The sequence below is a fragment of the Arvicanthis niloticus genome, chromosome 8, assembly GCF_011762505.2.
Source record: "Arvicanthis niloticus isolate mArvNil1 chromosome 8, mArvNil1.pat.X, whole genome shotgun sequence".
In the NCBI taxonomy this organism is placed as follows: Eukaryota; Metazoa; Chordata; class Mammalia; order Rodentia; family Muridae; genus Arvicanthis; species Arvicanthis niloticus.
In genome coordinates, this window is record NC_047665.1 from 34,482,345 (window position 1) to 34,493,502 (window position 11,158).

The following is an 11,158-nucleotide window of genomic DNA, read 5'->3' on the forward strand; positions in this document are numbered from 1 at the left end:
ACGTCCTGCCCTATCCCTACACATACACATCTTAAAGGAAGTTAAAGCACTTAGGTTGAGGATGTTCCCACAACAGCAATAGCCTAACAAAAGCCCCACTATCAGACATGAGAAAACTTTTCAAGGCTTTGTCATGGAAGTGCAAGTGACTCCTAAAACAATGTAGCTTGTTAGTATAGCCCCTGCTTGCTTCTTAGAGTTAATGGGAACCCCTATTAGTGAATATACTAAACACTTAGGACACACAACTCAGATAGATTGAGTTGGATCTGACTTCAAACCCTCTTTCTTATGGTTTACCTTCTATGGCTCCAGAAAATACGTAAGATGCCAAAAGAGGGAAAACAATTAAACAGTCCTACCCAACTTCAACACCTATGAACTATAACTATAGTTCATAGGTTACCTATAAACTATAATTACCAGCAAGACAAGATATGCATAAAGGTACTATAAAGGCACTCACATGTTGAGAGTAACAAACAGCTTTCTAATTTGAATTAAGGTCCACTCAACAAGAGAAAAATCATCCCTTGTAATGAAAACCCAACCTTCTCTGTGCTAGGAAGGTTATGGATCTTAGAAAACTTCCTTCACACCTTAGATCAGCATAATTCCTAACTACTTTGTAAATCTTAGCCTTTAACCCACAAGTAAATGTAATCAGCCCCCCTCATCAAAGCAGCTTCATTTTTCAACAAATAGATAACGTCACTGAAAACCAAAACTGGACACAATGCAGAGATTAAAGGACCATAAGAACCCCAGCTCTGACAAACCTACATAAACCTCACAATTTCTGTGTTCAGGGTTTAGGGAATATCAACAGAAGAGGGGTCAGAAAAGTTGAAAGAACAAGAACATCAAAAAGTTGCTGTCAACCACTCTATCCTAGAAATGACTGCATTAACAAGAACAGAACAGTAATGGGCATCTAAATATGGAAGGGAAAACACCACAGAGTTTCACCCCTAGAGAAAGAACCACAGGCAACTATTGACTACTAGGGGAAAAAACTTAGCCTCTCCCAGGGATGAGCCCTCTTACTGATTGTTTAATGAAGAGTGGTCAGCTTTATGCTACAGTCATACAGATAGCTAAAATAAACTCATTGGTTTCTAATTTCATATGCTTACACATACACATAAATATGCATGTGTGAAAGAAATATAATAAAAGAAGAGATTGTCAACTTCACAGTGTGGGCGACATAGAAGGGGTTCAAGGATTGGGTGGGGATAGGGAAAGGAAATGAAGGAAGAAGTGACATAGCTCTATTTTAACAAAATTATTAACACATAAATCCTCAAAAAATAAAAAACAAAACAGAACACCACCACCAAGAACAAAGCAAATGAGACACGGCTCAGTAGTTTAAGAGAGCACTGTGTTTTTGCAGAGAAAATGAGGTTGATTGCCAGCATCTGTGCAGGGTAGCTCACAGATACCTACAGACCTTGCTTTGGTAAGTAAGGCACCCTTTTCTTGCCTTCATGCAGAATCACTTGTGTGCACATACCCACGCTCAAACATATACACACATGCATATAATCATTAAAATTAAAATGAAATCTGAAAAAAAAAACCAAGTAAGATACAACTTTAAAATGAAATACTCCATGACTTATTTCAGTTGTTTCCTTCAAATATTAATTTGAACAGAGTAGAATCAATGGGAGTTATGGCCACTTTTATGTCTCCATAAGACTTTGTCCTTCCTAGGAGCATTTTGTTTGTGGGGGAATCTTCCAGAAGATGAAAAAATAGGTAACTTTGGAGGAACTCAGATTGATAAGGCCAGTCCAGGTGAGTGGAGAAAAGGCCAACTCACACCTGCCACCCCAGCTAGCTTGTTAAGTGCAATCCTGGTTTGATTGCCTCCAGAAATCCCTTTGGCCACTGCCTTTTCAATGGTCACATCTGTCTGTGGAAATAGTTCTGGATTAGATGAAATATTTCCATCAAAAATGCTCTCATTTTCTCCAAATTAGTGAGTTCAGCTTACTTCTCTTATATCCAGGCAGGCATTTTCCAATTCTGGTATACGCCATGATTGCAAGCAGAGATTTGTCCATAGCATATAACATTTTACTTAAGAAAAGTGTACTATATAATATCTGGACAGGATAATTAACATAAAAGGTGTGAAGTCATGGTCATGGCCCCATTTTCTTAATATATCTAAATAAGCCCAGTAATCTAAAAATCGTTTTGTTCTTATCATGAATTGCTTTTCATTGGTCGGGTAGTCATCAAAGCCATAGAATCCTACACACTACCAGGAAAATACACATTGTATCTCTTCTTCATTTACATCAATTCATCTTTAGACCCATAGACTTCCGATGCACTGTTTGATGTTGAGGTTCCAATGGCTACCTGTATAACAAATATAACAGTGTGTTAGATGTAAACAGTATCTAAATAAGAGGCTACGGAATGAGAAGTCACACACTCTGTGTTCATGACAAGAAATCATGTTTGAAAGAAGATAACATAGTATTGCTTTTCTTCTAGAGTGCCAGATGAGATAGGTGGCTACTGCTGAGAACTATCAATAAGAGATGTTAATTTAGCCCAAGGTAAGGTAGTTACCAAGACAAGCCAGATGTATCAACTCATCTAATAGTATCACAGTCCTTATACGTGTCACCAAATACATCTAAGTTAGATTTAAGCAAAGATTCATGGACAGAACCTGATTGTTACAGTAAGCCTTGTTCAAGGTCTATAGTAGTCATATCGTAGGCAGTAATCAGAAATTATTTGATAGTGTTTGAGGGCATGTTTATGACTTGCTACCTAAAGGCCTTCTAAACATCTGTATTTGAACCCTGTGTTACTGTTATGAGCCTAGAATATAATGGCAAAATGTTGAGTTGTCCCATGAGTATCTGCTGAGACTCATAAGAGGTAAGCTGCTCATCATATGTGACTCTAACTGAGACCTTGTGTTCCAATGCTCAGAATTAAAAATTATGTTATCTTATCCAAGATTCCTTAAATATTTCAGAAGTGGTCACCAAAACACTTAAGACCAAAAGGAACAACATGACTGTTTTCCTAGGTCATGAAATTCCGACCAGTCTTCGTGGTGGAGAGATGATTCTGTTTATTCATAATTTAATTTGGAACCTGGTCTTGGACTTGAAATAAGCCAAAGGATGCATAAGTGACTACCTTAGTCACCATTGTTATGGTGCTTTTGACATCATTGAGGTAAAAGAAATATGGAGCCATCACTGAGACTGCAGGTGTGTACTTCCTCCTGCCTCCTAGCAGCTTATGGCCTTGGGCATGGTATACTGCAATATGTAGAGGTGGAAAATTAAAGCAGAACTACTGTGAAGCAGATTTCCAGAATCAACAGGCAAGCCGTGGCTGGACTCATTAGAGATGCTGTTGTCTTTGACTCAGCCATCTTTCTGTAAGTAATTCTGACCCTATTTCTTCTCATTGAGCTTAAATAATGCACCATGCTGAAAAACTTCTTCAGGCAATTTGCTTCTTTGATGATATTATTCTTATACATGAAGTGAATGGACCTTTATATATGCCTAACTTACAAAAGTAAAGTCAGATATTACTGAGAAGTGCTTTCTAAGCCTTACTTTAAAAAGCAACTGCACAGTATGCTCTTACATCAGTGGTTCTGAAAGGGAAGCTTTCTTATCCTGGAGATAGACAGTGATGTCTAGGGTCATTTTTCATTGTCTTAATTGACCTAAAAAAAAAGAGGAATAGTACCTGAGTCTAATGGTAGAGACTAGCAATGTGTGTGGTCAACAATGTACAAGCAAGAGAGCTCCAGAATGTGGACAGATCCACCTCTAAGAGCCAAAACTGTAGATGCTGAGATGTTTGACTGTAATAATAACTCAGAAGTCGACGGGTCCAATATATAACTACTGTAGAATGAAGTAGTATGGTCTTATTTCTGGGGACTTTAGTGAATTTAAACTTATCTTTAATTCTGGAAACATAATAGACATGGCTAGAAGATGTGGATCTATATTGCTTTGGCAATTTTGTGCCAATGATATGTTACACATTTCTAATTACATTCATTAAAAGTTTAATGGAACAGAGAATTATTCCAAATTTCTATCACTAAAGGTGAATGGATTTTTCATGCTGAGACATTTGCTGATTCATCCTTCTGAGTGTGTAAACTACTGATATATTACAGATCTTTTTTTTTATCCGTCTGTGAAATAAAATTAATGATAAAACCAATATCAATCATTATAAAATTGAAAGGAAGATTTTGATAGAGCAACTGAAGTCAACAAGAGTATAGTCTACTGGGTCCTGTGATCGTGTGGTCAAAAGTAAAGATTGGACTTTACAAATAACATTGCCTAGTGATACTTATATTCAATTATGGGCATTGTTTCTGCCACCCTAATCTATATGAAAGCCCAGTATGGTTAAGACATCCCATTGTGGGGTACAAAGTCTACATACTGCCCACACCAGCTAAGAATAGGACTTATGGAAGATCCCTTAATCTCACAAGTGTCCTCTTTTGTCAATATAGTTTAATGATATTACACTGGCCCAGTCTACCTACATGGTTATTGTAAAGCTCAAATTCGTTAAGAAAATAATCTGAATCTTTGAGTAGAATGGCATATGAATGTGTGTTTTATTGTGACTAAGCCAAGACAGCCTACATAATCCTTCCTATGACAGAACTCTCTTCAACCTCATTATTGAACAAGGAGCAAGCATGCCTTCATTTTTGCCAGGAATGAAGTTGAAATGGTAGTGTGCTGTCCTTGTAATGAGGCAAATATTGACTATTTAGTAACAAGGGTGTCTGGGAGACAGTGACTACTTAAAATCGACATAAATTCCCAGTACACTAATCTGTCTCCAGAGAATGACTTAAAAAACACTCAATAGTTTAAAGTCCAAAACCTCAGAATAAGTTCTGATAATCCACAGCTAGATAATGTCTTCAAGTTCAGAAACCATATATCTGTGCGAATGTAATTACTTAATTGAAATTTTTTACTCAAAGTTGTATATTCACTACCACAGCTGTACAGTGACAACCAGATGGGAGCAGACAATGGAAGAGATAAATGTTTTTTGATAACCAAGAAAGAATTACCACTGATAACCTGAGCTGTGCAGTCCAGTGTAACTTATATTTCTATGCAGTAGGAATACTCCCACTGTTGTTGATGTCAAACCTATTACAATGGGAGGATGTGACTTCTGCTCCCATTCACCACAATGAGAATCACTATGGTAAGGTGTCCCTCAAAGGCCTGTTTGAACATGCAATCAAACTGTCACAGGAATCCACTGCTCTCACTATGGAAATGCGCAAGATATTTGTAAGTATCTCACTTCTGGTGTCTTCAGCCAATGATTCTAGTATATTTCAGAAGAGATCCAAACCATATTTCTTATAATACAAGTTTCATAGAAAAGAGAAAGTGCAAGCTACTGAAAAATAGAACAACAAGAATGGAGCAGTTTTGTGAAATTACAGAGACTTTCAAAGAATTCAATGACTTACAAAAATTTTCCTCCAGTAACATGATATTTTTTTAAAAAATAAATTATTCTTAAATTGACATGTGTGGCAAAAACCCCAATAGTTATATCTCAGAAAAATATTTAATTTTCTTACCTTGTTTACAGGAGGTTGGTGTCCATTGGCATCTTCAATTGGCAGGCATCCCATAGAAGAGAAGTTGAGTATAGTAACTTGCATAGAATGTATAGAACAAATATAAATTGTACTGATGCTAGTAAGAAAATATAAAATAATATAAAGACCCTGAGAAACTCCTAGATACCAGAGGTCATTGTATAAAAGTTTTCCATGAGGTGCTTATTAGTAAGAGGGCAGGATTAGAAGGGACACAGTTTGTCACTTTCCATGGCTGTATGTTATCTATTGGAGGTTAGACAGTGTTAGTGAAGAGATAATGGAGCCAGAGAATGCATCTCTGCATTTAAGTAGATATGCGCTCATTCTGTGCTTACTCACAAGTTTCTTTTCATCCCCTCATGCTGTTTCAGTTCTCCGACAGCTTCTCCTCAAAAATGTTCAAAAAAATTGTAAGTACCTCACTGATTTTTATTTTCTTCAAGACCAACCAACCATACAAACAAATAAGCACACACACACACACACATACACATACACACCAACCCAGAATCTTCAGGCAATGACTTGCACTGTAATTTGTATGAGGAGAACCCTAAAACGATTTTCAAGACTATTCCCCGATAAAAGAAAAAAGTTAAAAAAAAAAAAAAAACCAACATTCTATTTTAAAAAAAGAAGGGTGTGGCTTTGGGAAATGTCTGATTAATGAGAAAAGAAGAGGAGAGGAGAGGAGAGGAGAGGAGAGGAGAGGAGAGGAGAGGAGAGGAGAGGAGAGGAGAGGAGAGGAGAGGAGAGGAGAAAGGAAGAACAGAAAAAGAAAGGAGAACATAATGATTTTAATGTGATTAGATTATGAGGCCTAACGAATTGTGTCGAAGAATTATAATGGAGTGGAAATCTTATCTCCCAGGCGTCCTCATCAGTACTTAAGCGCCAGTGTCCCTCCTCATGTGGTGTACTACTGCTTTCCTATAAAATTAAACTGCATTGTAATGCATGTGCACGGGGACTACAAATGTGAACCGGACCCCATGTCAGCCAGGGAGAGGACACTAAGTTAATGGCCTTTTTTGAACTCTCAACTGCTAAGAGTCATTGCTAACAGGTCTCAGAACTCATAGTTTCTTTTGTTGGAGGGTTGGTTTACAACTGAAACTAGATTTTCTCTAACTGGTGGTAATATATCATGTGCGCAAGGTCAGTAAATGGCAAAATAAAACTCAGAGTACAAGAACAGCATGTCAGGAATGTCTGTATTTAAAATGAATATGTGTTTATATTGTCTTTTTAATCTTGAGATTTTTTTTTTCTTTAGATAGAGTTTCTCTGTGTAATTATGGTTCTCCTGGAGCTTACACTGTAAACCAGGCTGGCTTCAAACTCACAGACATCTGCATTCCTCTGCCTCCAAAGTGCTGGGATTATAGTTGTGTACCACAACCACCCAGCGCCTCAGGTTTTTTTATTCCTCATACTTGACTGATACCCTTTAATTCTTAACATTCTTAGTAATCCATTAAACTTTCACAAATTAGCTTTTACTAATTTTACACAAGGCATTTTAAATACTGTATTTAAATTAATATAATATTTATGTGTTTATATATTGGTGAGTATGTAAACATTAATTTCTATTTTATGTTTTTAATTGATTTTTATTGTTTTTATGATAAGTATTTCTTATCTAATTATTAATAGAGATTAATAAATTTACACTTACTATTAATAAAATTTTATTCAAATGTTATGTTTAACTTACTATGGTAAAAGTTGTAAGCGTTCAGTGTTAAGAAAAGGAATATATTTAATTGTATAATACCTAGAAGCATTTCAGTTTATACAAACAGAAAATAAAGATTAATAAATATAGGTAAATAGAAACCATGGCATTGGGATCATATTATAAACAGATTATCTTTGAAACATTTTGTATTTATAATTTTAATATTTTCAGCTTTCCCCTTCAAACAAAAATTACTGAGGTATGAGAACAAGAGAGCCTGGTAAAGAGAGAAAAATGCTGAGAAGTTAAAAATAATTTGATAAAAACCAAGTTGAGATTACAAATTTAATCAGAAAAATATAGGTGAAGGGGTAACTTTTCAAATTTCTCCCTCTCACATTTTATGTAGTGCTCATGTGTAAAAAGAAAAACTTACAGAGCTATTGAATTAATCCATATTCTCATCATGGATTCATTTCCTCAATCCCCAAATCTGAACTAACTCCATTTCTATTTACCATTTTTAGGTATTGGATTTTCTTAAGGACCAGAAGCACATGATGGAGACTCTCAACAGCTGCCACACATTTTCCCTCAACATTCCAGAAACTATGGAGGAAGCCAAAAAGATCTCAGTGAGTCCTCAGGCCAAATTTTTCACCTAAATAACTGAAGGGACACCAAGCCTTTGCCATTTTTTTAGGTTTATATAAACACTAAAATTCAACATTCAGGGGAATGGGGTAAGAGTGAGCAATTATAGAAAAATATCTGTGAGATAGGTGATGAATTATAAGTTAAATCAAATGATAAATAATATTATAGGAGAACCATAAAATTCCAGAGGCCACCAAAAATGTCTTATTATTTGGATCTTATTTATTACTATGTAGTAAATAATTATTACTTAGTTGGATATTTCTGGATAAAACATGGCTATTCCTAAGACATGCAAACACAATTGTTTTCATCATGTATCACTTATGTCTCCCCATTGGTGATATTCTCATTATTGAGCCTCACTCAGACTGCTTTTATTTTAAGAAGATTTTTAGTTTATTTGTTCTCTCAGAAATCTGCACATCACAACAGTACACAGACTTTTTAATTCTCACAACTCTACTGGTTCTAATTTTTCTCTTTTCTTTACTTCATAACTTTTGTATTTTCTACTGAGGCTTAGTGAATTTTTCTGTACAAATTAGTCCTATATTTCTATGCAAAGTTTCGGTACCCTAACTTGTGATGAGGTCTATATATCCCAGCAACTGCATTTATAATTTTTATGATCTCTTCCTTCTGATTTGATGCCATAACTTATCTCCTAATGAATTAATTTAACATAATTTTGAAAATAATAAGAACAGGCGAAGGAAAAGGAGTTAAAGGAACAGAAAATGTTTGTAGATGTTTTTAGAGACCTACTCCAGGATGCGGCAGTTTACAGAGTATTATTTTTTTAATATTACTGGAAAAAAATCACTCCTAAAAGCTATCTGAGATAATAAAAGTGAGGATTTAAAAGATTAATGTAATCCATGACTAGTAAGAATAGGCATCTGTTATTTATCCAATTCAAGTCCCTGTTCTTAGTCACATATCACCAAGTTCCCATCAACTTGTAAGCCATCATGATTTGATGTCATTAAAGTCATTTGTATCATTGTTCTTTTGTACATGCTTACAAATAGATGGTTCTGCTAGAGGCAAGGGGCCAAGCTGACTCAGGAAATCAAATCTATCACTACCAGGTTGCCTTCAATATATCTTTCTATTATTATTCTAAAATAACCTAGGTATCATGATCTAGTAGGATTGTGATCTATCTAGTTTATTAGAATGGTGAATCTGAGTTAAATGATTTATATTTTAGACTGGAGGTATTTGTTTTTCCTAAATCATGTTCTATAGGAACCTACTGAGTCTCAAGCAAAGCCTCGGATGCCCGTGAACAAGCAAAACAGTCAAGTATGTAAATTTTACATGCAGAGCATGTGGTAGAATTTTATGTGGACAGCAGAATATGATCAATATTATGAATCATTACAAAAAGAAGTTCTTTGTATAAGTTGTTTCATTCTGTCAAAGTATAAGTGAATGATTGAAATTAACAGTTGTCCATCACTTGTCCACAAGAGTAGTTAGTTCATCCTTTCTAATTAAAAACATGTAACTAATTCTTGTATATTTAAGTTATCTTAACATGGTCGATCCTTTATGATGAATAGCTTGAAGACTTCCTGAAAATTATGCTCAGCATATTGAATGCCTGGAATAAACCTCTGTACCACCTAGAGACGGAACTCCATGGTATGAAAGGTGTACCTGATACAATTTTAAAAAGAGCCAAAGCCATCAGAACTCTAAACAGAGAGCTTCTAGAGACTATCGCGATGATACTCAGCAAGGTGAGCAATCTTCTTGCCTTCCTCGTCTCTCCTTCATAAATGATGTGACTTATGTAGTAAATGAGGAATTTTGAAACATAGCACTTCTCATGAACACAATGTACATGCAGACTGTACATTCCATCTTACATGCAGACTCAGCACAATGATGGACATAAAATGAAGCTGTTCTTATTCACAGTTATTTGGAGAGTAACTTTCCTGAACAAAGTGTTACGCTCCTGATTATTTCATTCTCTCTAATCACAATCACCCCTGGCCTGTCTACCTCCTATGTGAGAAAACTGTCAACAGTACTTTCATTGTCCTTTGGCTGCACAGATCTACACTCAGATGACAATTTCCTCATCTTCTATCTAGTCATGAAATACCATACTTTAACTGATATCAATTTACTCTAAGAAAATATATTCATGCATCTCCAATCTAGCTTTTAGATGACAGATTTGTAGTAGACTGTGCTAGATTTATGGAAATCCATGTTTCTGACCAACATTTTACACTACTAATATTTCCCTAAATGTAATTTAATATTTAGAAGGCAAGATGACAAATACATATAATTCGTGGTAATGATAAGTGTCTGACTATCCTTTTGGTCCTTAGGTTCACCCTGGGATGGAGGAAATTAATGACTACCCTTTATGGACAGATTTGTCATCATTGCAGGCAACTGACAAAGGACGTCAATTTTTTGCTCTTTATAAATTGTTTTACTGTCTGCGTGTTGACATACTTACAGTTGACCTTAATCTCAAACACTTGATGTGTGTGCTTTACAGTGGTGACATCTGCAACTCTGTAAAATTTTTTGAAGATTTTTGATGAACCACTGTTTCAAAATTTCTTATAGTTTTATACTTTTCAAGGTATGCCTGAGTATAATGGTTCTCTTTCACAAAATAAAAAGAGACACAAAAGCATCTTACACTATTTTCTTCCCTTAATATTCTGTCCATTCAACTATACCCGTCATCTATACAACACAGATGATGCCAACTTGTGGGGAGGGTGTGGGATGAAAAAAATAGCAATTCCATTCTGTGAGAGTTTTTGTGTCATGGAAGTTTATAAGAAGAAGGAATTTTAGAATTCCTGGAAGTCTCTCCGGTGTGACAGCTTTTCAAAGGCCTCAAAGTGGCACATAATTGAAATCAAAATTTTCAGACAGATTTATTGTAGCTACATGTATTATATAGATCCAGCAAAACGTGACTAGAAGGGATACCTACTAGAAAATTTTAAATACCCCTGATTTATTGAGAGAGGGTGAGTAGAGTTAATGTAAGAAAGTATTTGAAGAAACAGCCTCTCTATAGCAAGAATACCAGTAATGTCATTAAAACAAAAAGAGTCAAGCTCTAGAATTTGATACATCAAAAAAAAAAAAAGATT

The 11,158-nt window shown here is 35.4% G+C and overlaps 1 protein-coding gene across 1 annotated transcript; it reads left to right on the top strand.

Annotated features, from left to right (window-relative positions):
- Nucleotides 1-3,396: 3,396 nt before the first annotated feature.
- On the top strand, nucleotides 3,397-10,588 carry LOC117714214 (prolactin-7C1-like). Its single transcript, XM_034510904.2, has 6 exons — nucleotides 3,397-3,427; nucleotides 5,170-5,348; nucleotides 6,043-6,081; nucleotides 7,883-7,990; nucleotides 9,584-9,763; nucleotides 10,370-10,588. Exons 1-6 carry the CDS (start codon nucleotides 3,397-3,399, stop codon nucleotides 10,586-10,588), a joined length of 756 nt encoding a protein of 251 aa, XP_034366795.1.
- Nucleotides 10,589-11,158: the final 570 nt, after the last annotated feature.